This window comes from Vombatus ursinus, unplaced genomic scaffold (assembly GCF_900497805.2).
Source record: "Vombatus ursinus unplaced genomic scaffold, bare-nosed wombat genome assembly UNPS02014170.1, whole genome shotgun sequence".
Taxonomy (NCBI): Eukaryota; Metazoa; Chordata; class Mammalia; order Diprotodontia; family Vombatidae; genus Vombatus; species Vombatus ursinus.
The window spans coordinates 2402207-2430169 of record NW_020953948.1 but is presented as its reverse complement, the minus strand read 5'-3'; the positions used below and the strand labels follow the sequence as shown (position 1 = coordinate 2430169).

The 27963-nt window shown below is 38.4% G+C and overlaps 1 protein-coding gene across 1 annotated transcript; it reads left to right on the top strand.

Moving 5' to 3' along the window:
- The first annotated feature begins 12 nt into the window (after positions 1 to 12).
- LOC114041242 (vomeronasal type-2 receptor 26-like) lies at positions 13 to 24532 on the top strand. Its single transcript, XM_027859592.1, is given in 9 exon segments — positions 13 to 218; positions 7149 to 7440; positions 13967 to 14767; positions 17485 to 17706; positions 18286 to 18288; positions 18387 to 18513; positions 23592 to 23603; positions 23606 to 23642; positions 23644 to 24532. Coding segments are annotated over 9 exon segments (2589 nt in total).
- Positions 24533 to 27963: the final 3431 nt, after the last annotated feature.

The following is a 27963-nucleotide window of genomic DNA, read 5'->3' as shown; positions in this document are numbered from 1 at the left end:
TCCATAATCATGATGCTTTCCCTTCTCTTCAGATCTCTGCTCCTGGGTCTGCTTCTCTCTGTGTCCAGGACAGAAATGCTGTCTTGCTTCCAACAAATAAGTCATGACTTCTGCAGAGATGGGGACCTGATAATTGGGGGATTTTTCTCCTTGTATACAGTTGAAGTGAACAGTTTCACAGGCTCAGAACATCCTCAAAAGGCTTGTAGTAATTTTCAGTAAGTGGCTGTGTTACCATACTTTAAAGAGTTGCTTTTCTTCCTGGTGATTCTGAAAGGTACTGATGGAGCCCATGGGACTCACTACAATCTGTCGTCACATCTTTGTCTTTGACTTTTGTTCATTTTATTTTCCATTATCTCTTTCTTGTGTGTGTGTGTGTGTGCGTGTGTGTGTATATGTGTGTGTGTGTGTGTAAAAAAGAGACAGAGACAGAGATAGAAACAGAGGCAGAGAGAGAAAGAAAAGACACAGACAAACAGAGACAAAGACAGAAAGAAGGAAAAGGGAGAAGAGTGACTGAGAGAGAGAGACAGAAATAGATTAGGAGAAGGCTACCTTCTCCTTTGGCATTCATCATCTCTGTAGCCATTTATTCCTCAGAGGACTCCAGGATGAGGTAGATTAGAAGGCTCTGCCCATATTTCCCAGAAGAAAGTACTTTGTAGCTTCTCAGGTATGAATCATCCTGTCAGCGTTGAAATCAACAGATATAGGATTTGATCCCTGTGACCACAGATGAAAGGTGAACACAATGAAATGATATTAACCTTCTCTGCTCCTAAGTAATATCCCCTCTTTTTACCTATCTCTATTTGGAGTGATTATTGCTATAGGCACTGGTGTTTAAGGTGTGAATCCAACTGAAATGAAAACAACTCTATATCATATTCCATATCTCCTTTTTACTTTTTCTCATTTATGGTTGAAAGAGTTTAGCACAATATGTGGTTCATATTAGATGCTTGTTAAATGTTCATTGAGTAAATTCAACTCAATTTCGAAAATATTTCTTAAGAATCTTGTATGTGCAAAGCACTAGGTAAGCTCTGGGGAGTCAAAGCCACAACCCAAATAGTTCCTTCCCCTAAGGAACTTAATGATATTAGTGAATGAATTAAGGATATAAATATCAGGTGAACAGACCCAATAATGGAGTCATATGCTTGTCTTCAAATACAAATTGGGTATTAGTGACCTGCATCCCCCTAGCCTGTATTATCAGACTGTACCCTTTGCTGACTTTCCATTTAGTGGGAAAGGATTTAATTTCTCATTAGATTCCCACACAATGACATTTATATGGTCTACTAGTACAACTCATGCTAGAAGAACGGAGCAAACATAACTAGCCCATGTTGGAAGCTTGAAGTGACCCACTCTAATTTACCCACATCACTCTAGGAATTTATAACCCTAATTTCTGAATACTTGGCATTTCCTAGAAACTTTAGGAGTTTTCTCTTTTCTCCCTCTAGGAAATTTGGAGATTTTTACATGCTTGTCTGAATTCTTCAGTAATGTCAGAATCACTGGGCCCTTGGCCATTTTTCCATAATTTTTATGTATTCTTTGTTGATTTAGAAAATGCTTATTAAAAAGCCCTATATTTCACAAAAATTTAATTGTTCAGTCATTTCAATCACATCCAGCTCTTTGTGACCCTGGAGTTTTCTTGGCAAATATACTAGAGTGATTTGCCATCTCCTTCTCCAGCTCATTTTACCAATGAAGAAACTGAGGCAAACAGGGTTAAGTGACTTGCCTAGGGTCATACAATTAGTATGTGTCTGGTGCCAGATTTGAACTCAGGTCTTCCTGACTGAAGGCTTGGTGTTCTAGTCACTGTTTCACCTAGCTGCCTCTAAAGGCCAGGGATATGTATTATTTTTATTACCATCTAAGCTATTGTAGTGAGAAGGAGGTTGACTCACAGAGAAAATCTGTCATTTAATTGTGATCTGATTGCAGCTATAATATAGAGTATATAATGAAGAAGTAAAAAAAAGCAAAGGTACTTATGTGGGATCACAAAATGTTATTAAGTCTGAATTATTTTTTACAAGGAGAGAGAAGGATTGAGTACTCAGTTCTCATGTATGTATTAGTACCACTAAATAAGTTTGTTTCTTTCTGCAAGAAGGATACTCATAATGACAAAAGAGTTCTTGAAAATCATCGAAAGGTACTGGGATTGAGGTGAGACCCAAACACTGGGAAGCAGATATCTCTGCTCATTTTATATTGAAATGAAGGTGAGTTTAAAGGTAGAATTATTCAAGGCAAGAAGAGGATGATTTAGGATCCCACTCTCTTTTTCTCCCCAGTTTTAAGATGGAAGTTTTGCATAGGAGAGCATTAATACCCATTCTCCTTCTGTTAGGGATGTGCTGGCTGACACAGTAAGGATTGCTTTATTGTAATGAGAAATTTAGAGATCAGCCAATGTGTGCTCATTCTCCAAATGCACCTGCTTCAAGAAAGGTGGAGACTCATCCCCTAGAACTCCTTTCCCTGGTAGATGAAAGAGGAGAAGTTATACTGACAGGTATCCTGGACAATGTTTGTGCACAGTACAGTATTTTGGACAGTGTAAAGTGTGGGATCATTTGAAGGCAGAAGTTTTGACTTCTTCTATCTCCCTGTGAGAGAATGAATGATTTGTGTGGGCTTTTCTGTCCCACTCTCAATTCCTTTGTGATTTTTCCTGTGCTTCCCTTTCTTCTTTTCCTTGCTTATCTCTTCATTCACTGAACAAATCAAGAACAATAGCATTTTGTCACTTGATCTGTTTATTTAGCATCTTTAAATGTTCCTTACTCCTAAACTCTTTAGCTTTGCTATAGAAGTGTAAGGTTATATATATTTAGTTGCTTGCCTTATCAATGAGGGTGGGTGGGGAGGGAGGAAGGGAGAAAATTTGGAACCCAAAGTTTTCAAATCACATGTTTAAAAAAAAGTTTTCACATGCAACTGGGAAATAAGAAATACAGGAAATGGGGTACAGAAATCCATCCTGCCCTACAGGAAAACTGAAGGAGAAGGGGTTAAGAGAAGGGGGGGAGAGATAGAAGGGAAGGCAGAGTAGGGGAAGGTGTATTCAGAATGCATGCCATCTTGGGCTGGGGGGAGGGGCGAGATGGGGTGAAAATTTGGAACTCAAAATCTTGTGGAAGTAAATGTTGAAAACAAAAAAATAAATAAAAATTACCATAAAAAAATAGAAGTGTAAGGTTATAAGCTAAGTCAAGGGTAACATGGCCAGCCCTTAGGTCACTCATCTGTCCCCATGATTCCCTATTCATGCCTCTGCTTTTATTTTCTTTGAAACGCCTTGTAGTTCCATATTAACATCTGAACTTTTTTTTTTGAGAAATGGTGGCCCATAGTCACTATATTTTTATACTATATTTATGCAAAATTGTGGCAACTACAAACATTTATATAATTGTGATTTTCTGTTGTGGAAGGAAAGGAGGAAGACCTGGGGACTGAAGTGTCCTTCTTGTGAAGGCTTTGAGGCAAGAACAGGTCTCAAATATTGTGAGTAGGAGAGATGTTTATGTGTCTGTGTATGTGAGAGAATGTGTGTTTTTTTTTAAATTCACTGGATAAGCATGCCGTTGCTATCTGCTATACATGTGCATGTATTTTATGGGTCTGTGAATTACTGTGTTTCTGTGCTATGTTCTCATGAATCAAAGAGTGTCTTCTGCCTGCCCCCTGTACATACCCCTCTCTCTCCATGTTTATCCCATTTCCCCTTTTTTTCAACTTTTTCTGTTCATTAACTCTTCTCCATCATCACTCCTAATCAGTAAGTATTGAAATTATCCACAGATAATTGGATATTGCAATTGAATAAATGTGTAACATTCACTGAATTTCCTCTAACACATTATATGACTGAAGAAATCATGGACTTTTTTATAATGCTGAGAATTTTCTAATATGCATTTTAAATAAGGAAGTGTTTTTTTTTTTTTTTTTCCCTGAGAGATATTATAAGGTGATACATAAAGCTAGGTAAGTCAGAGTGGCTATGGGTCTTTGAGCAGAAAATATTTGAAAATAAGGGATAGATAAAGCCATACTGTTTTCATAGTATTACTTAATATAACATCTAAGTTTCTTCAGCTTCTTACTAGGCATTGGATCTCACAAAGGCCGTTCCCTTGAGATAGCAAACTGACTTTTCCTCAGGGAGATTGCTTCCATTCATTCCCCTCAAGAATTTTCTTGTTCAGTGATATAAAGGTCTGGAAACTTTAGAGAGTAAAGACTCAATTTCTCTGAGTTGGTAGGGTCCCCAATATGTGAATCAGATAGACTGGTGTGGTCAGAAGGCTGGATTTCTTGTCAGGAAAAGCTGGGCTTGAATCCCACCTCAGGTACTTATGAGATTTATGACCCTGGACATATCATTGAAACTCCCTACATCAGTTTTCTCCACTTTAGAATTATGCGGTTAGACTCAATGACTTCTAAGTTCCTTTTAAGTTCTAAATCTTTGATCAATCCTATAATTTTTGGCTCATGAGATCTCTCCCAAATCTTTGCTTATTTTAAACACTCCCTGACTTGTCTGCCTAAAATTAATTGGCACTGGCTCCAAATACTTCATCCTTCCCTTACTTTCCCTCCCTCTAAAATATCCTGAGTCTCAAATACTGCTTGTGAAATAGTGATTTATAAAGAAAAACATCCTCAGTAAATTGTCTTTTTTTTTAGGTAATTGAGGTTAAATGACTTGCCCAGGGTCACACAGCTAGAGTAAATTGTCTTTTTAAGGGTCACCAATATTTCCTTTTTATCAAATGAAGTAATTTTCAGTTTCCATCTCCCTTTGCTTGCTCAAGCAAAATCTTATCTTAATAGAGATCGGCTATCAAATCTGAGATTACAAAAGCATTGAACAACAGCAATAAAAATAACAATGACAACAATTGCTATCACAGAAATGATAATTAAATCTATGGGAGATAATGAGATCATCAAGGGAAGTTGCATAAAAGGAGAAGAGGGCCAAGGACAGAATCCTATGGGACAACTATGGCTAAACTGTGTGATATGGATGAAGATCCAGCCCATGAGACTGAGCGGGAATGGTCAGATAGCTAAGAGGAAAACTAGGAGAGAGAGGGGTCCCAAAAATCCAGAGAGAAGAGAGTATCAAAGAGGAGAGGTGATCAACAGTGCCAAACCCCGCAGAGAGGTGGAGAATGAGGCTGGATGGCTTTACGTTGCCTAACGAGTAAATCCAATACATCTCTCTCCCCCTTAATTTTTTAAACCACTCTTTCCAAACTTATCTCTCATTACCTTCCTACTCAAGCATTATGCTTAATCAAACTGATCACTTTCATTAATAGTCAGGTAGTATCAATGTAATGATCCTACAACAACTGTGTGATCTATATCAAGTTATTTCTCCTCTGGGCTTCAGTTTCCACATCTGAAAAGGATGGGAGTCAGAGTAAAGCACTTATAAGTTCTCTTCCAGTAGTAAATCTATAATCTCATGATAGTAGAATAATTTCTGCAAAGTGCCTTGGTATTTCTTTTTTGTTATTATTATTGTTAATTTATTTTTAGTTTTCAATAATCACTTCCATATGCTTTTGAGTTTTAATTTTTTCTCCCCCTCCCTCACCACCTCTCTCCCCAAGACAGCATGCAATCTGATATAGGCTCTGCATATACATTCCTATTAAACATATTTTTACATTAGTCATGTTGTTAGAAAGAATTAGAACCAATAGAAGGAACCACAAGAAAGAGGGAACAAACCAAAAGAGAAGAAAAAATAGCAAATAGTATGCTTCGATCTGCATTCAAACTCCATAGTTCTTTTTCTGGATGTGGACAGCATTTTCCATCATGAGACCTTTGGAGATGTCTCACATCCTTGCATTGCTGAGAAGGGCTAAGTCTATCAAAGTTAGTCATTGCACAATGTAGCTGTTATTGTGTACAACATTCTCCTGGTTCTGCTCACTTCACTCAGCATCAGTTCATGTACATTTTTCCAGGTTTTTCTGAAGTCCACCTGCTCATCATTTCTTATGGAACAATAGTATTCCATTACATTCATATACCACCACTTGTTCAGCCATTCCCCAATTAATGGGCATCCCCTCAATTTCCAATTCTTTGCCACCACACAAAAAGTTGCTGTAAATATTTTTGTACATATGGGTCCTTTTCCCATTTTTATGATCTCTTTGGGATACAGCTCTAGCAGTGGTATTGCTGGGTCAAAGGGCCTTGTACTTCTTACCTCTATACTTTTGCTTATTCCATTCCTTCCACCTTTATTTCCTTCTTTGCCCTTTCTTCTTACTGAAATCTTACCCATTCTTCTCAGTCCAGCTTAATGTCCATATTCTCCATGAAACCATATTTATTCTTTCTGGCACCACATGCTATTGCTTCCTCCTCTGAGGTTATATTTTTATCCCACTGATCTGGCACTCGATGAATAATGCCATGCCTTGTGGTTGTGTGATTTATCTGACTTAGAAATTTGACTCCAGGGTCAGCTTTGCCTTGGTCATATTTGATTTTTTACAATAGCAGAGAATTGAATGTGGTAACTGTTCAAGAATTGTTGTTCTTCAGTTGTTCGGTCATGTCTTACTCTTCATGACCCTTTCTTGGCAAAGATACTGGAGTGGTTTGCCATTTCCTTCTCCAGTGGATTATGGCAAACAGAGGTTAAGTGACTTGCCCAGTGTTATATTGCTAGCAAGTGTTTGAGGCTAGATTTGAACTCAGGTCTTTCTGATTCCAGGACCAGCAGTCTATATACTGAGTCACCTAGTTGCCTCAAGGCTGTTCAATATATTGTACATTTTTTTTGATCTATAAATGAATAGAATACTCAGGCAGACAATACAATGATAAAACCCCTGAGAAATGATTCTTCATTCTCGAATTTGCAACAGGCTAGGAATGTAAGGGAAATGAATATGTAGAAGACAGGTATTGCTCTGTGATGGCCAAATTGACTGAATCATGCTCCCTGGAAGACTAGTCCTTTGTAATGCAACTGCAGTTCCTCCATCTGAAACCCATTGCCTTGAGATAGTTCCTTCCCCACCACCTCCACCCTACTGTCCGACATTCTTCTCATTCCTTCACCACAGGTTGATGCACAAAAATCATCAGCAGGTCCTGGCCCTGGTGTTTGCTGTGGAGGAAATCAACCAAAATCTCAACCTGTTACCTAACATTACCTTGGGATACCATCTCTATAATACCTACCACAGTGATGAGAGGACCTTGGAGAGCTCCCTGAAGTGGCTATCAGGCCAAAGTCCAACTATGCCTAACTACAGCTGCAGGGCCCAAGATAAGTCAGTGGCCATCATTGGAGGAGCACCATCTTCATTATCTGTTCAGATGGGGTCCCTACTAGAACTCTACAAGTTCCCACAGGTGTGGCCCGTTGTATCTGGCATCTTGTCCCTCCTTTGACAAATTAGGAAACTGATACAGAGAAGTGAACTGACTTGTCCAAAGTAATCCAAATAGTAAACGGCAGGGCATGGATTCAAATCCAGGTTCTCTATCTGACACCACATTCGGTACTTGTTCCATGTGGCCATACTACCTGGTTTTCTAAGATCCCAGAGATCATTTGTAGCAGAGCTGAGTTTAAGACTCCAGTCTCATCAATTTCATCCTTTTGCTCCCTCCATTAGAAAGCATTACTTTTTAAAAAATCAATTTTTTTTAAGTTTGAAATTCTCTCCCTACCTTGACCCATTCCCCTTGTCAAGAAGGTAAGTAGTACAAAACCTATTACAAACAGGAAGTCATGCAAGATAAATTTCTGCATTAGCCATGTTCCAAAAAAAAAAGTACAAAATAGAGAAGATAAAAAATATTGTGCAATTTGCATTCTCATTCCATCAGTTGATGCCTTGCCATAGCTGTAAAAAGATTTCTGATCTCATTGTACTTTATGTTTTTTTATGATATGACCTCTAATACAGGTCATATGTTCATTTTTTACTTATTCTGATATATAATACTAGTTAGCATTTATATAGCACTCTAAGGTTTGCCAAAAACATCCCCTTTAGAGTCATTATTTCATTTTAGCCTCACAATAATCTTGGAAGGGAGGTGATATTATTATCCCCATTATACAGATGAGAAAACTGTGGCAGATGGAGGTTAAGTGAATTGTTCAGAGTCACAGAACTAGTAGTCTGAGGCCAAATGTGAACTTGGTTCCCCCTGACTCTAGGGTCAATTCTCTATCCACTGTGCTGCCTAGCTACCTCATAGGGAGGAAGATATTGGTCAAAACTTGATTTCTACTGAACTACTTTCTTTCCTTTCTATTTTTATCAAATAGGGAGTTTTTCCCCAAGTAATTTCTGTTACCAATTCTGTTGTGCATTGGAATACTGAATTTGTTTCTGATTTTTCCTTGTACATTCCAAGGACCTTCTTTTCTCCTTGTCAAACTATACCAAATGGTTTTAATGAGCATTGCTTTATAACAATATTACTTGAGTTCTGGATGTGCTATTTCCCTTTTAATGCATCTCTCCCCACATTATTGTCCTTAATAGTCTAGATTTAAACCTTTCATTGCTCCAAATGGATATTATTATTATATTATTCTGCTCTTTATAGTACACCCTTGGCAACTGAATTGATGTAGCACTAAATATATAAATTAAGTACTATCATCATTTGTATATAGATAGATAGATAGATAGATAGATAGATATAGATAGATATATATAGATAGATATATAGATAGATATAGATATAGATATAGATATAGATAGGTCAAAAGTATTTTGCTAGTATTTTTGCTAGTATTTTTTAGCATAAAAGATTATTGTACTTCACCAAAGATACTTTTCTCTATAATCATGAAGTCTGGGATATTTTTGTTTCTAATTTTATCAGTTATGGTTTTCTTAATGTTGAACTATCCTTTTAGCATTTGTACAAATTCTCCTTGTTCATGACTAATCTTTTTTCCAGTACATTTAGATTTTAAAATAAATGTACTGAATGTGGAAACAAGGGAACCCAGGATTAATACAAAAGCATGGTTGGGAGAACTGAAAGTTTTGTAAGTGGTAAAATTCAGAATACTTTTTAATTTGATTCATTAAGCATTTCTTAAGTTCCTCCTATGTTTCAGGCACCTCAGGTACTGGTGACACTTAATATTTAAAAATCTCTATAAATGCCTTCATCTCTTAGGGTGCTTATATTCTGTTGGGGGAAAATAACAGATCCAAAAATAATCAGATACGTACAAAATAATTAAAGTGTTTATCTTGGAGGCAGAGAAAGTTCAGACAATTGAGGTAATAAATAAAGATGCAAACTAGGAGTTGATAGAAGATGAGTCTTGAATGGAACCCAAAATTTCAAGAGGCAGAAGTTAAAAAAGAAGCAATTTCCAGCCATGGGGAACAACCGATAGAAAGGCACAGGGGTGAGGGTTAGAATTCCAAGAGTCAGTTAGAAAATTGAGTATTTTTTTTCTCCATGCCCATTAGTTTTTCACTTTTTAACAGCGTGAGGCATAAGCAGCATTTAAAAATTCACCTTTTATGAGATTAAAATTTTTGTATAGTGCTTGCTTATGTAATAAACCACATTAGCAATTGAAATTTCCATAACATTTTCTATTCTGAGTAACACCCTTGTCCACAGGTTGAATTAACAATGTAATGGAAGGAGGCATGATGATGGCAAAAATATTATCCTCCATTTGGATAATTTCTAAAATCATCTGATAGAATAACTCTGTTACTTTCAGGCAAATTCAGGTGTCCAAAATGTTCCTGATGCTTTACAATAAGTATGAAATTATGAAACAGGTAAAGAAAACCCCATAAAATAGCATTCTTAAAGAGAGAATATGTGAATTAAACCTGGAAAGATATGGAGCCAAATTATAAAGGGTTCTAAATGCCCCTCAGAAAAACTTTTATTTATAATTTGAAAGAATTACGCAGCCACTGAAGCTTGTTGTATGACAGTGACACAGCTTGCTGCTTTAGGAATGTCAACTTTTTCACTTTAATATTTTATTTTTCCCAATTACATGTAAAAACAATTTTGACATTCTTTTTTTCAAATCTTGAGCCCCAAATTCTCTTCCTCCCTCATTGAGAAGGCAAGGAATTCGACATGAGTTGTGCATGTGTAGTCATGCAAAATACATTTAGAAATATCAATTTGTTATCAGTGAGGAGGATGGATTAGAGATGAGAGAGACAGGATACAGAAAGAATAATTAAGCTACTTTAAAAGTCCCTGGGAAATGTCATTGGGGACTGATCTAGGACCGTCATTCATTCATTAATTCAGTCAACAAATATTTATAAAATGCCTATTATTTGTCAGGCACCATGCTAAGTGTTAGGGATACAAAAAGAGGCAAAAGATAATTCCTGTCCTCAAGAAACTCACCGTCTAGTAGGGGAGGCAATAAACAAATACGTACATACATATGAGCTTTATAAAGGACGAATTTGTTGTTCAGTTGTTTCAGTCATCTTTGACTCTTTGTAACCCCATCTGAGGTTTTCTTGGCAAGGTTACAGGAGTGATTTGTCATTTCCTTCTCCAGTTCATTTTACAGATGAGGAACTAAAGCAAACAGGGTTAATGACTTACCCAGGGTTACACAGCTAGTAAGTGTCTGAAGCCAGATTTGAACTCACCAAGATGAGTCTTCCTGACCCCTGGCCCAGCACTCTGTCCACTGCACCACCTATCTGCCTATTCAGGCTAAATAGGAAATGATTAAAAGATGAACTAGAAGCAAAAGGAATTGGGAAAGGCTTTTTGTAGAAGAAGAAACTTTGGTTGGGACTTGAAGGAAGCCGGGGAAGTCAGTAGGCAAAGATGGATAGAGAAAGACTTAGGGGACAATCAGAAAAAAGATCAGAGTCGAGAGATAAAATATCTTGTTCATGGACCAGCAAAAGGCTAGTGTCATTGGATCAAAGAGCGCATGTTATGGAGTAAGTTTATAAGAAGACTGAAAAGGTAGGTGGACACTAGGATATAAAGGACTTTGAATGCCAGAGGATTTTGTATTTGATCCTGGAGATGATAGGGAGGCACTGGAATTTACTATGAGTAGGGGTCAGATATGCACTTTAGGAAAATCGCTTTGGTGGCTGAATGGAGAAAGGATTGGAGCGGGGAGAGACTTGAGGAAGGCAGACCCAGCAGCAGCTATTGCAGTCATCTAAGCATGAGATGAAAAGTGCCTGTACCAGGGTAGTGGCAGCATTGGAGGAAAGAAGGAGATGTATTCAAGAGATATTGCAGAGATGAAATCAACAGGCTTTGGCAACAGCTTGGATATGAAGGGTATAAGGGTTCAGAAATAGTGAGGGATGGAGGGTGACAGAGGTTTTGAGCTGGAGGGACTGGGAGTATGTTATTGGCCTCTACGGTAACAGGAAAGGAAGGAGGGGGATAAGTAGGGGGTGAAGATAATTCCTTCTGTTTTGGACATGTTGAATTTAAGATGTCCACTGGAATCCAGTTTGAGATGTCTGAAAGGCAATTAGAGAGGAGAGATTGGAGGTCAGCAGAGAGATTAGGGTAGGACAGGTAGATGTCAGCATGGGTTGGCACCGAGATGGTAATTAAATCCATGGAAGCTGATGAGATCAGTAAGAGCAGCAGCACAGAGGGAGATGAGAAGAACGTTAGAGACAGAACCTTATGGTTAGAAGGCATGATCTGAATGAAGATATAGCAAAGGAAACTGAGAAGGAGTGATTATCTAGGCAGGATCTCCTAGAAGAGAGGTATCCTGAAAACCTAGAGAGAAGAAAGCATCAAGGAGGAGAGGGTGATCAACAGAGCAGTTGGTTGAAGAGAGTGAGAGTTGAGAAAAGATCACTGGACTTGGAAACTAAGAGATCAGTGGTAACTTTAGAGACGGCAGTTTCAGTGGAATGATAATGTCAGAATCCAGACTGCAAGGGGTTAAGAAAAGAGTGAGAAGAAAGTGGAGGAACCTATTGCGGACAGCCTTTTCACATTTACCCTGGCAGAAGAGATAGAGGATATTTAGTGAGGGTGGAAAGATCAAATGAGGCTAGGGTTTTATGGGGTTTTTGAGAATGGGGGAGACATGGCCATGTTTATAGGCAGCAGGGAATGAGCCACTGGAGAGGGAAAGACTGAAAATAAGTGAGAATGGGAATGACAGAGGAGGCAGTTTGTGGAAGGAGATGGGATGGAACAGGATTGCTTGGATAGGTAGAGCCTATTGTAAGGCTACTGTAAGGTAAAGCCTATTGAATAGGTAGAGCCTTGGTAAGGAATGAGGCAACTTCATTGCATGTAACAGTTGTGAAGGAGGAAGTAGTGGCAGAAAACAGATGAGTTATAGGAGATAAGGAAGAGAGAAGAAGATGAAGCTCATGGTGAAGGGCCTCAATTTTTTTCTGTAAAATATCAGGCAATATTCTCAGAGGAGAGGGGGGAGGGAGGGGGAGCCATAGGAGTTTTGCAGAGTAACGAAAAGATTTGAGGACTTGCTGTGGAGAGTGGGATAGTGAATTAATAAGGCAGGTGTAACATAAATTTGTCGTGGATCCAGTCAGAATGACTGTGTGATTTTCTCCACCTTCATCCCATAGTATGTGTGTTGGAGTGAATGTAGTGAAAAGTGGGAGAGATCCAAGGCTGAGGTTTGGTAGAGTGCAATTGGTGAAAAGACAAGAAGGCTAGGGATTGAAGAGAGGAGGACAGAGCAGAGTTGAATTGATTCACTAAGGGGCTGAGGCAAGAAAAAGAGAGCATGACTAGTGTAGGGGAAATGACCTGGGAAGGAGTTGAGGGGTCAAGAGATTGGAGGTCACAGTGCAGACTCACATCCTGACTGGGCAAGAAGGGGACAGATGTGGAGATAGAACTGAAAAGACATGACAATCTGATGAATACGGGATTTGAGGAAATAAGGAAGGGTAAAAAAACAAAAACAACTGAGAATTTCTCTGAGAGTGGAACCTAGGTATGATCTTTTTAGCATCACTTTATTTTTAACATGTATTTTTTAATCTCAGAGTATATACTGCCATAATTTTTATGTAGTTTATTTTCCTACCTTCATTCTTTCCATTTTTAGACACCTGATTCTGGTTGTGGGTGGGAGCTTTTCATGAGCAGTTTAACCATCACTCTTCTCTTTGGTATTTCTAGCTGTTGTTTTATGTTGCAGGAGTGAGGAACCTGGCTTTATTTTTTTTCTCTCTCTCTCTAACATCTTGGATCAGTCATAAGCCCCCTACAATGTAAAAATAGCTAATTTTCATTTAAAAATCCAGTGATTAAACCACAAAAATTAGTGTTCTTGTAGAATGATTTTCTGCCCTTAATTTCAACTGCTAAAATTATTTATATATTCTTGTTTGAATCTCATTTTTAGCCTTCTGGTCACCATTCATCATTTCCTTTTCTTTTGTTGAGGAAATCAGGGTTAAGTGACTTGCCCAGGGTCACACAGCTAGTGAGTATCATGTGTCTGAGGCCACATTTGAACTCAGGTCCTTCTGACTTCAGGGCTGGTGTTCTATCTGCTGCACCTGGCTGCCCCCATTCATCATTTTCTTAAACAAAGCCCAGTAAAAATGATACTTTCACTGAGTAAGTCAATTCAGGTTCCAAATAAAGTAGAATATAAATTACAAAGCAGAGGTGAGAACTAGGACAGATACTAACTGATGTCTGTAGTACCATAAAAGTATATCTATAATGCTTGTTTTCTAGTGGACCCCAGAAGGGATAAATACTGGGGTGGTTAGACTTTCCCACTTGATCAGTGCCTCATGAGCCCATAGAATTTTCTCCTAATGAGGATATATGGGCTTTGTGAAACACTCTACTACTAGACTTACACCAGCACCACTTTCATGGAACTCAAAATGACACACACTCCTTTTCCTTCCAGACCACCTATGGTCCATTTGAACCTCTCCTAAATGACAAGGTCCAGTTTACTTCCCTTTATCAGATGGCTTTGAGGGACTCCTTTCTCTCTGTGGGCATAGTTCAGCTACTGTTCCATTTTGGATGGACCTGGGTGGGGCTGGTTTCCACAGATGACATGAGAGGAGAAGAATTCCTTTGGAACACTGCAGAAGAGATGTCCAGGAGTAACATCTGTGTGGCCTTTACAGAAAAGATTCCTGTCAGTGAGAGACGTCAAGATGAGTCTCATGTAGCTTTCATGCCCAGGATCATAGCATCATCAACCAAAGTGATTATCATTCATGGGGATGCAGATTCACTCATGATCCTCAGACATTCTCAACCTCTTATTTTTACATCATTGAAATTGTGGATCATCACGTCTGACTTGGATATTACTCTAAAAGCCCATCATTATGATTACTCTTTTCATGGTGCTCTAGTATTTAAACACCAGACTAGTGAAGCTCCTGGTTTTTCTAATTTTCTCAAGAGTGTTAACCTTGTTAAATATCCAGAGGACACTTTTCTGAAGAGCTTTTGGCATTTAACTTTCAATTGCCCAGATGACCCTACAAAACTGGAGGGAGGGGAATGTTCACCAAATGCTTCTCTGGAAGATCTGCCTCTAGAATATTTTGAGATGACTGTGTCTAGCTTGAGTTATTCCATCTATAACAGTGTGTGTGCTGTGGCATGGGCCCTCCATGATATGTTCCTGGTGAGAGCAGAAATGGGATTTGAGAGACATGGAGAAAATTTCACCCTTCAACCCTGGCAGGTAACATTCCCTCTAAATCATCAAGCCAGTCAGTCAGTCTGCCTATCAGCATATACTAAGCATTCACTATGTATTTGGCATTGCAGGATGCCTTGGAAATGCAAAAAAAAAAAGGTAAAAACAGTCCCTGCCCTAAGTGGACATTCTAATGAGGGAATAACATGGTATACAGAATATATTTACAAATACATGCAAATATCTGTGTATATATACATATGTGCATCTATATATATAATACACATATTTACATGTGTATATATACATGGTGAGGAGGAAAGATAAATGGAGAGGGTGAGAGAGACAGAGACAGAGAGAGAGAGAAGAAAGAGGGAGAAGGGAGAGGAGAGAGAGAGAGAGAATAAATGAAGGTAATCTGAAAGGGAGACAGCATTATTAAGGTGGGGGGACAGGAAGAGCCTCCTGCATCAGATGGCATTTGAGCCTTGAAGGAAGCTGGGGAAGATAAGAGGAGTGAGGTGGCAGAGCATTCCTGATGTGGAAGGCAGCCAGTGCAAATGCACGGAGATGTGAAATGTGGTGCTGTGCTTGAGGAACTGCAAGTAAACCAGTGTAGCTAGGTCATAGTGTGGAGTAAATTAAGGTGAAAGAAAACTCCACAGGTAGGTAGGGATTGGATTATGAGGAGCTTTAAATACCAAATAGAGAACTTTACACTTGGTCATGGAGGTGATAGGGACCCAGTGTACCCACCAGCTGCTTCTGGTGAATGGAAGCTCCTTGCAGTTAAAAACTATTTCATTTTTGTCTTTGTACTAATATCATCTAGAACACAGTAGGTGTTTAGTAAATTCTTGCTGAATGAGTGAATCCTGCTAGACTCCATGGAGATAGAACCTGAGATAAGCTGTGAATGAAGGAAAGTATTTTAAGAGGCAGAGACGAGAAGACAACATATTGCAGCCATGAGGGGTAGCGTGTGAAAAATGTGGAGGTGGAAAATGGTATATTGAATTCAGAGAAAAACAAACAGTTTTATTTGTCTGGAATGAAGGGTGTGTGGAGAAAACCACACAATGGTATGAGCATGACAGGCCGTTTATGACATCTTCATACATCAGGCAATGGAAATTGGATGGACATTTTTTTCATTCTATTCTGGATGGTCCTCACTTTCCACATTTCTGCATTAACTAAGAACTAAGAATACTTGGTCTTACCTCTGAAATGTGGACATCCCACTTAAATAGACAGTTCCTTTCAACAAAGATGGAATAAGTCTTCAAAGTTGGGTTCTGGGGATTCAAAGACCTAAGCGAAGCCCTTGCCTTCACGGAGCTCATTCTACTTCTTACATATACAGTGCTTGTTGGGTAAGTATGAAGTGTGTGTTTATGGCCATGATAGTAATGTGGTCAGTAATAAATGCAAGATACTTTATCATCTTTTGTTGCTCAAGAGCTGATTTTTCTCCTTTAATTTTATAAATCCTAGTGCATTTTGGAGGGTGCTCTGGATAAATGTCAACATATTTATTAAGAATTCACAACCAAATTGTTCGGTTTCACCATATATCCAACCCAAGCCTTTCCTCTTTACTCAAGATCCCTTCCAAAAAGGGCTAGCTCCATTTTCTGAGTCTGACACTTCATTTCTTGGGCCATAGACTTCAAAAAGTATCTTCACCTAGCAGATCAGAAAATTTCACTGCTGCCTGGGTTAGAACATGCAATGAAGTTTTGCAATTAAATATTAACCATCTTTCTCAAAAAAATATGACAAGCACAATTACATACAGAACCTGTTTTATTTTCAATGGATATCCCACCATATATTGTAAACTTCATGCCACTGTTTTAGTGGTAACTAATAATTGCATTAAGAGATAGTGGATAGAGTGCAGGGCCTGGAGTCAGGAAGACTCATCTTCATGAGTTCAAATACCACCTCAGACACTTATTAGCTGTCACAAAAAGTTAGACACGACTGAAATGACTGAACAGCACCAGGTGGTGCAGTTGATAGAGCACCCAGCATGGAATCGGGAAAACCTGAGTTCAAATCCAGCCTCAGACACTTGCTGTTGACCATGAGCAACTCACTTAATCCTGATTGTTTCATTTTCCTCATCTGTAAAATGAACTGCAGAAAGACATGACAACTTGCTCCTGTATCTTTGCCAAGAAAACCCCAAAAAGGGTTTTGAAGAGTCAGACACAACTGAAGCAACTGAACAAAAAAATATTCAGTGGTGTATATTGTTCCCGATATTCATTTCTGTAAAGTTGAGAAGTGAATATAAAAACTTTGCTTCTAAGGCACTTTTTTGCCCCTTGACAATGAGGAACCAGACAATTGTGATCAAAGAGCAATATGGTTCAATGATTTCTCCTCGTCCAGGCTTAACGTACTCTCTGCAAAGCAGTGTTTGAAATGCTAACAAGATGACCCCTTCAAAAACTCTGTGGATCTCTGAATTTTCCTACTAGAGACAGCCCCTCAGAGAGCAGCTTATAAAAACCAAACCCTGCTCTTAAAGAATATGACATATCTCATAGCCTAAGGTTCCAGCAACTTGACATATCTAGCACAGAACATTATACAAAATGTCTAACATTTTTCATGAAAAAGAAACAATATGTCTGATGAAAAAGAAAGATTATATTAATTAATTTCCTTCATTACTCTCAGATCTTGATACTGGGCCCACACTACTCTCAGAGAATGGGGAGTAACTGAGATTTCTCTTCCCCACTTAGCTCCACTCCTTCCTGAAGAACATCCAGTTTAATAATAGTGCTGGGGACCAGGTGATCTTGGATGAGCAAAAAAATCCTGTGGCTAAATATGATATCATGAATTACTTGATCTTCTTCAAGCAAAATGAAATTTTGGTGAAAGTTGGGCAGTTTATTCCCAAGAGTCTGCTGGATCAAAATTTCACCATTTCTGAGAATTCAATAGTATGGGGTATTTCACAGGTGTGTAAAAATTTGAGTGTCAGTTTTTCATTTCCAGTCACAAGAATTATTCTTACCCATTTGAGTTCCTCCACAAGCCACATTAATGAAAAGACTTTCTGTAATTTACCTACTTTTCATTCACAGCAAGTATATGAATAACAAAGAAAAAGAGCCGATCACAGAGGTATTTTAAAATATTTTAAATCATTTGTTATGTGCCAAAGGATCCAATAATGCAGGACATATATGATAAATAAACTATATATTACATGTAATATTATGCTTTATTATATGTGATATATAATGTTGCTGCAATGTATTATTTATGATAATATAGTATCTTATGTTATATATCAGTATAGCATTAATTGAATGCTTTAGATATAAAAGGGTGTGTGTGTGTGTGTGTGTGTGTGTGTGTGTGTGTGTGCGTGCGCGCGCATGCACATACATGCACTCCTGGAAAGTACACTCCCAATATAAGTGAACTTACCAATAGATACTCCATTACCACCAACTGCTTTATATAGCACTGATTTTTCTGAACATATAAACAATATATAATTGCTGAAACTCTTATACAAAATATTTTCATAGCCAGTACCAAAGCAACATCATTTACTTTGATAGAACCATGAATCTTCCCCTTGTACTTACAAATCACATCCCTCACAACATTTACTTTGCTTACTGCTTAGACTGCTCCAGAGTCTGTGTGCAATGAGAGCTGTGGTCCTGGATTCAGGAAGCAATCTTGTGAAGGGAAGCCTGCCTGCTGTTTTGACTGTGTGCAGTGCCCAGAGGAGGAAATTTCTAATCAGAGAGGTAAGTGTCTAAAAATAATTCTCCTCCCCAAATCCCAGATAACTTTCCTTCACAAGAATAGGGAAACAGCCTTTGGCAAAGAACCTTTGTCAAGTTCTTGCAGTCACATGCAGCTCATGGGAACATTACTCCATGAGGCCCATGTATTATACCTAACTTATGGCTAGCCAATGGGGAAAACCAATAAAAAAAAAAAAACAACCCAGAGTAATGACCAACTGTGAAGAATGAGCCTACAGAGTTTGTGAGGCCTCAGAGCAGGGGAGCAGCTCTGTTTCATGAGGGGTGCTAGTATAGGGAAAATTTGGTTGCCTTTTGATGGGACTCACTGGAAAGATTCTCCACCTGGGACTCTTACTCAAGGATCCTCTGGCTTTGTAGGGATCAACTGGAGAACAGTTATTGGTTTTTTGTTTTATTTTTGTGTTAATCTGAAATTGATCAATTTCCTGTTTATTTCTTTTTCAAGTCAGACCAGATTTTTTTCCTAGCTTTCATTTGTTTCATTAAGTATTTATATATATATATATATATATATATATATATATATATATCAAACTCACTGCAAGTATTCACAATATGGATATTGCATCCCTAGAGCACTGGTGCCTAGAAATGCAATCAGATCCACACAGAGAACTCCTAGTTAAAGGAGTGCCACATGACTGAAGAACCAAGGATATTGAGAGGATATTGAAATATATTAAAACTTTTGGGAGATGTGAAGTATTAAATGATATCAGGAGAAAAAAATGTTTCCTATAAGTTGCTTAAGAATATAGACTCTTAAATTCCTGGTAAGGTAGAAATTTTCTAAAGCACTTAGAAATGGATTTCCAGGCCTTTCTTTCTTAAAATGTTTTTTGTTGCTTTCTCCTGTATTTTTACATCACCATACCATCCCCAGTGTCCCCAGTATCCCTTCCCCTCCCAGAGAATCATCCCATATAACAAATACTATTGGTAAGAGGAAAAATCTCAGCACAACTGATTGATACATCAAAAAAAAAATCTGAAAACATAATATATAACACCTGTATCCCTCCCTTCTCCATTAAGGGGTGGGTTGCAAGTGGCCTCTCATATCTCTTCAATTGAGTCCATAGAGTTATTCTCCCAAGAAACATCCCCAAAGATTTTTTTTTCCATCCAAACACTTCCTTTCTTATGCTAGGTGCATAAACGTTGTCTATACAGCTTTTTAGTTTCATGTAATCCATTACTGATTTTTATCTTTTATAATTGTCTCTGTCTCTTGGGTGGCTAAGAATATATTTTCTACACATAAGACTACTTTAGCTGCATCTCAGAAATTTTGGGATGTTGTTTCATCGTTATTGTTTTCTTTCACATAATTACTAATAGTTTCTATGATTTGTTCTTTGACCCACTCATTATTTAGGAGTTCATTATTAAATCTCTGTTTCAGTTGGTGTCTTTTGTTTGGAGTACCTGGACTAATAATCATTTTTATTATATTATTATCTGTAAAGGATATACTATTTCTTCCTTTTTACATTTGCTTGCAATATCTCTGTGCCCTAATACATGATCAATTTTTCTGAAAGTTCCATATGATCCTGGGAAATTTTATACACATACACAGATACATACATATGTGTATGTATCTGTGTATGTGTGTAAATACATATGTATATGGGTGTGTATATTCTTTTGCTGTCCCATTTAGAAGATGCCACAAATCTTTTAGCTTTAATTACACCAGCAGCAATTTGTTCAGTTGCATATTTTCCCTTTTGTTTATCTTGCTGTTAGATATATCTAAAACTAAGAGAAGGATATTGGAACTCCTGTCACTATTATGTTACTGTCAATGTCTTCTTGCAGTTCAGTTAATGTTTCCCTTATGAATTTGGATGCTAAGACATTTTGAGCATATAAGTTATTCTGACATTGGTTTCTTATCTATGGTTCGCTTTAGAATAAGTGTCTGTAGTTTATTTTTGGAATATTTGTCTTTGATTTGTCAGATAACATGATTGCAAGTCCTGCTTTTGGGGATTTATTTGATGTATAACAATTTTTTCCACCCCTTTTTTATTTTTTTAATGTCTTTGGGGATTTTTAATGTTTCTTGTAAGCAAAAGATTGTAGGGTTTTATTTTATTATCCAATATGCCATTCTTTTTCATTTTATTGGATTGTTTAATCCATTCACATTTAAAGTTGTGATAGTTGGTTTATAATTTCCTCTCTCTGCCTCTAATATTGGATTTTTTCTAGTTAAGGTATTTTCTCTCTTCTGCTATAAACACGGTACAATGTTCCTTCAGTTACTTTAGCTTAATCTTTTTCTTTTTTAAGGTGGGTCTTTTCCATTGGCTCTCTTCCTCTCACCCCAATTCTCCTCTCACTCCCATTTGTCATTCCTTTCATTTTGAGGTTTTTCTTGTTGGTTTCTTTTTATTTTCTCTTTTATCTGATTATTTCTTTTCTGTTTTTATCCTCTCAGATAGATTTACCTTTCCTCTCCTCCCTTCAACTCATCTTGTTCATTTTTTACGCTTCTTTCCAGAGAGAGAGATTCTTTCACTTTCTTCATTATCTATCTTCTCTTTCTGTTCACTCTGGACCCTCATTCTCCTGTTCCTGCCCCTCCCCCCATAATTATCTAGCCTTTCTCTATTCTCTGTATACCTTATAGAACCATAACATCCAACATATCCATTCTGGGTTCTCTCCTCTTAGAACTTTCTGCCACTTTCTTGTAGAGCTTGCCTCACACCCACACTTCAGACAGCTGCCAAGCCAGTGCTACAGGATTGGTTTCTGTAACTCTCTAAGGCACTGGGAGGGATTGAGATGGGCAGTGGGGTTGAGCTTTATCATAAGGTCAGAAATGTGTTCTTCCCCTTTCCCTCTGTTCTTCCACTTTCCTGCAGAGATCTTTTGCAGCACAAAATGCTACAACCACCAGGATGGCTGTCTTTCAGGGCCATTACAAGCTTCAACAGCGTGTAGTGCTACTTGACATGGGTTCTCTCTCTTGGAGTGAGCAAACTTCTGCAGCCTGGTGCCCATACCTATAGAGCACTAAGAAGAGGGAAAGTAGATCAGTGTGTGGAGTTGGATTTTCTTGCAAGCCCATGCATTGGGTCCTTGGATCATACATCAGGTCCTTTGGTCAACTAGTACACCCTGATGCCAGAAGTGTGATGGCCAATGGGGGAGAGTATATTGAATTAGCTTGGGGTAGGTGTCAGTTCATGGTTTTGTTTTACCTTCTTTTGGATTCTTGGTGTCCTAGGCCATGGAGACAGTTGAAGTTGCTTTCCCTTTGAAGTATAATTTCTCTAATGGAGAGGGGTGAGAGGTCATGAGGATCAGAGAAAATGTCTAGCCTCCCCTTTCTTGTTGATCACATGACCTGAAAGTCCAATTTCCAGGACTTTCACAGAGAATCAGAGGATACTACATATCATTAAAACTTTTTTAAATAATGAAGGAGAATTTGGAGGCAGATTATCTACTATCCTGGTAGAAAAACATCTGGAGCTCCATATATTCAGAAGAAGTAGATAAAGATGCAGATAGACCTTCACAGTTTGTCAATATGTTGTTGAACCACAATAGAATTATAGGTCTAGGTTAGTCTTTTTCTTTCTTTCTTTCTTTCTTTCTTTTTTGAGGAAAGGATTGGTCATTGTGGGGGGAAATCTTGGGATATCTGGATCAGAAAAATAGCCAAAGCAACTAATTCTTTAGCAGGTACCTGAAAAATGGTAAGTGTCAAAGGGGATGGTTTAGCATAAAGGAGTATTATAGCTTTCTTCAGGTAGTTCTAGAGTTGTCCACAGGAAGACGGATTAGAGCTGATCTATTTGCCCACAAAGAGAAACAATGCATGGAAGATTAATATATTCAAAGATATGCTCAATGAATAAATTTAAGCTCTTCCATTGCCTTAAGAAGTTGTAAGTTCCCTCTCATCGCTCTCCAATCAAGGGCTGGACATTCATTGGTTACTTTTTGGAGGGGATCTTTGTTCTGATACAATTTGGCATAAATAGCCTCTCAGATATATTCTTGCTCTGAGACTTTGTGCTGCCTTGACTTTGGTCATGATATGTCTTCCCAAATCCTCTAATTTCCCATTCCAGGTTGTCTGTTTTATAATCCCACTAGATTATCACTTGTGTTTCTTTCTCCATTTCTAAGTCTTCTTTCTTCCTATCCAAGTCTTCTAAACTATATTTCTCACTTTTTCCCCTGGATTTCTTCCTATAAGTACATGCTGATGATTGCAAATGCTCCTTCACTTTGTCATGTCTTACATTCAGGTCATTTTAATGAGGTATAACTTTTCAAAGCCTTATGATATTCTTGACTACACATCCTAAGCAATTCCAGTGATTCTTGTGTATTTAAAGTCTCTAGCAAAAGGAACCATTTTTACTCAAAATGTTAAGAATATATTGTGAATTCAGATATGCCTTATTAGGTCCAATATTATCAGTTGCTAGTGTATGAAGAGAAGAAAAATTGTAAATTATGCTAATCAATTGATGGTGTCTGAGGGAGCAGGTGGAATACCTATAGGGTATCAGATTCATTGGCAACCACTTTCTTAAGACTTCATCTGAACGTATCACTGTTGCTGCAAAAGTCATTAATTTGTTAGACATTATCAGAAGGGACTTTGGCGGGGGCAGAGGGGAGGGCTGTAATGTAGCAAATGATTTTACTTTTCTGGTAATCCATTAACATTTTCTACTCCAAATACTGCCACTCTGAAACAAAAGAGAAGTATGGTAAGGTATTTGGTTGCTATTGTTATGTGATCACAAGAATACATTAAAATAGCTCTATTTCAAACTGAAAGGTTGTATAGTTTGAGAATGAATATGACTTATGTCCACCAAATCTTGATTGATTTGGGCAATGTGGAAATATACTCTTTCATTGTGTTGCATGCTGGTGACACTATATCCCACTATTTCAGAAGGGTTCTAGAGAGTCAGTAGAATTGATTTGATATGATATAATGATTGTATTGATCTGAGGCTAAGGTAAAATTATTAACTATGTGATATTGAGATACTCTTTATTCCTTGAAGACATGGACCATTGCATGAATGCCCAGAGGATAAGTATTCAAATAAGGAGAGATAACTGCCTACCAAAGACTATGGCCTTCCTCACTTTCAAAGAGTCCTTTGGATTGACTTTGACTTGTACAGCTCTTTCATTTTCTGTCCTCACAGTTCTGATTCTTGTGATGTTTGTGAAGTTTCGAGACACTCCCATAGTCAAAGCCAATAACACGACTCTCAGTTACACACTCCTCATATCCCTTACCTTGTGTTTCCTCTGCTCCATGCTCTTCATTGGCCGTCCAACATCAGCAGCCTGCCTCCTACAACAAACTGTATTTGGAATTGTGTTCACTGTGGCCGTTTCTTCTATTTTGGCCAAAACCATCATTGTGGTTCTGGCCTTCAAAGTCACAAGACCAGGAAGCAAGATGAAAAGCTGGGTGCATCCCAGAGTTTTTAATTTTGTCGTCTTCATCTGCTCTATGATCCAAGTGACTCTCTGTGGCATCTGGCTGGTAACCTCTCCACCTTTTCCAGGACTAGACTTACACTCAGAACCTGCTGATATAATCATTGTATGCAAAATAGGTTCTGTCATTGCCTTCTATGGTGTCTTGGGTTACATAGGCTTCCTGGCCCTGGGGAGCTTCATAGTGGCTTTTTTGGCCAGAAACCTTCCTGACACCTTCAATGAAGCCAAGTTTATCACATTCGGCATGCTCATCTTCTGCAGTGTGTGGCTATCTTTCATCCCTGCCTATCAGAACCCCAAAGGAAAGGCTATGGTGATTGTGGAGATCTTCTGTATTTTTGCATCCAGTGCTGGGTTATTAGGCTGCATCTTTCTTCCCAAGTGCTGTGTGATCCTTCTGAGACCAGAGAGGAACATCTTGGAATATCTAAAGCAGAAAGCAGATTCTAGAAGGAGTAATGCTGAAACTTTAACTGGGAGGCGTATCTGACAGTATAAGGGATTCCTGAAAAAATTATTTGAATCAGTTTGAGAATTGTATATGTGGTAATATCGGAATCTTTACTAGGTTCTCCACTAAAGATGCCAACCTTTCATAGCTATTGTTATTCTCAACTCGATCATCATCTCTGGACTATTACAACTGTCTATGTAATACTTCATTCTAAAATGTCTCTTGTTCTGTACATTAAGCTTAGATTTCAACCACGCTAATTCTTACATATCTATGGGAATTCACTTTGCTATAATTCAATATCCCAAAACATTAAAACACCTACTACGTGTCATGCACTGTTATAAATGCTAAGACACAAACATTGACACCACAAAGAACTTATCCTCAGAAAGCTTAAAATATAACCAAGAGGGTAATGTACACACTTAATTAAAGACACAAATCAGGGTGGGAAATTCCAAGGATAATTCAAGGTTAAGGTTAAGTTTACAATGAGGAATTAGAGGGAGAAATAGTTTTTACCTTAAGAGTGGGTGAGATAAGGTTTCATGAAGTATTTGGCACATGAGCTGTGCCAAAGTAAGGGGCTTAATCATATGCCAGTACTAGCCATGGGGTATAGAATGAGCAAAGATAAGTGAAAGGAAATGGCATGATGAGAAAAGCAAATAGACAATTAGTACAGTTTGGCTAGAATGGAGAGCATATGAAGGTGAATTATGTGAAATAAACCTGGAAGGCACACTGGAACCATATTGTGAGGGGCATTACACACCAGTATAGGATTCAATGTGGTGTTCCATAGGTTACATAGAGTCACTGATTATTTTTAGTAGAGGGAAGGAATAACTACAGTGGTTCATTAGGAAGATTATTCAGGCCATTATGAAAAGAATTAATTGGAGAAGTGATGGGTCAGGGCAGGAAGAACTACCAGGGAAAACAACTGAGCAACAGATTATATATCTCAAGTGAGCTACAGGGAAATAATGGCTCAATTATGAGTATAAGTAGGTGATAAGATGGCAATGCCATTGTCGGAAATGGAAAGATTAGAAAGACAAATTGTTGAGGCAAGTTGAATTCCATTTTGGATATGTGAGTTCCTATAGATATCATGTCGACTGTGCTGTCTTTGATGTCTGACCAAGCTCTAACTGCTCCAGAGTGCCTGCTTCAGCTGCCTTTGAGGCCGTTGGAACAAACTGTTCTCATCCACCCATTCCATTCACATGCTTGGGACAGATATCCCTCTAACTCACCAACAGGTTTGAGGTCTGACAGTTATTCAATCTGGTTTACCCATAGTTTACATGGTTTTACCGGGGTGTGGCTGCTGTAGAGGCAATAGAAAGCCACTGGAGGTTGGGTAGATGATTTTGATGCTTGTGTGAGGGATGTATTGGAGAGAAGAAAGACTAAAATCAGGGAAGTCAATGAGGTTATTGTGATAGACCAGGTAAGAAGGTGACGATGTCCTGAAATAAGGTAGAGGCTGAAGGTAGAGAAGAAGGCACACCCCTCCTCACACACACACAATTCTGACATAGACTAGTCATTCCCTGATCTCATCCTGTACTCTCCTACCTCGGAACATTCAAATTTCCTCCACCCATATATTCACCTTTTAAAATCCTTCTCTTTTTTTAGGGTTAGTTCTAGGGCAGCATACCCACATAATGGGTATTATCTAGTTTGGCTGCTATATGATGTAAGTTGTTTGATCACCTGTGCCTTTCACCAATCAATCTCACCATCAAACTACTTCATATCATTAGCCATCACCCCAATCTACTCCCCATCAGAAACTTGGATTCTGTCCTGGAATGACCCTAGGTTTTTCCTTTATTTTGTTGGAACCAATCCTCCACCTTACTTCCCATCCACTGGCTCCAAACCTTGCCCCAGAGAACTTAGCCTTCCTCCCCTTTCCAGTTTTTTTATGTGCAATCTTCCCCCATTAGAACATAAACTATTCCAAGGAAAGAACATCATCTATATCGTGTTATATTTTTATTTATTTTGTTAAACATTTCCCAATTACATTTTCAACTGATTTCAAAGTTTTGTGATGGTCCTGAGGGTTTGACACCTCTGTTCTAGAGTAAGGGGAGGTGGGAGGTGCATCTAGTAAGGTTAGAAAGTAGATCAGAGCCCCATGTGAAGGGCTTCATTCTGACAATACCAAGCAAGATTTCTTCTTAAGAATTCTCATCTTCTTCACACTGTGAGTTAAAATGTTTCCACCAAGAAAGTTCTCATTACCTTTTTTTCTTTCTGTCTTCTTCGGTTTCTTTCAAACCATGTCCATAAACCACAGTCCATCAATAAACCTGGGTCATACTTTCTCACTAAGGCACATAGGGTCTTTGTAGGTGTGTAAGTATGTGTATGTGTATGTGTGTGTGTGTGTGTGTGTGTGCGTGTGTGTGTGAGAGAAAGACAGAGACAGAGACAGAAACAGACAGATGGACAGACAGGCAGAGGAAAGGCACACCCTTATAGAAACCTAGTAGGGAAGCATGTAAGCGAGGAAATCCAATGGATCAGGGCAACTCAAAACTCTGCACTGCAGGCCTTCATGTCTTTGGTTCTTGCAGGAACAATCTGCACTATTTAAAACCTGCTCTTCCCTTATCCCACCCTCCACAACTTCTGGTCCTCATAACTCTGTTGCTGGGGAAATCTAATCATCATCTACTCTGGGGCTAATGAAGTAGGATGAGATCTTTTCACTCACATCAGAGTCCTACTGTCCTAGGAGGATAAATGGAAAGAGCATTTATTACCAAGCCTTGGGCCTCACAGTGATAAGCAGTGCCCTTAGGCCAGAGAATTACAAAACTTCTCACGGTGGGTCTCTCTGTAGACAAAACCAGTCAGCTCTTCCCCTCCACGAGATTCAGCTTTGTATGATCAGCTCTCAGCCCACTAGGCTTCTTTTCCCAGCAAAACTCCTCAGGTTGGCTCTCTTGGAAAAAAGACAGCCCATGAGCCCTGCCCTCCATAGGCTTCAGGAAAGCATAAATGAAAACTTCCCAGGTCTATTAGAAACAAAGGGCAAGGTAAAGATAGAAAGACTCATCAATCAACTCTTGAAAGAAAACTCAAAAGGAAAAGCCCCAGGAACATCATACTCCAAATCCAGAACCTCCATGTTAAAGAAGAAAAATGCCCCCAGCATTCAGAATAAAAACAGTTCTTGTACCAAGGAACCACAACCAGGACTACACAAGTCTTGACAGTTTCTTTTTTAAAGGAGATGACAGCTTGCGATATAAAATTCCAAAAGGTAAAGATATGGGCTTTCAATAGAAAGTAACTCATTCTGCAAAGATGAGATGAATCCTATGGGGGGGCGAAATGGACCCTTAATTGAATAGATGAATTTCAAGCATTTATCATGAAAAGATCAGCACTGAGTAAGAACTTTAAAATACAAACTGTACTCCAGAAAAACTTTA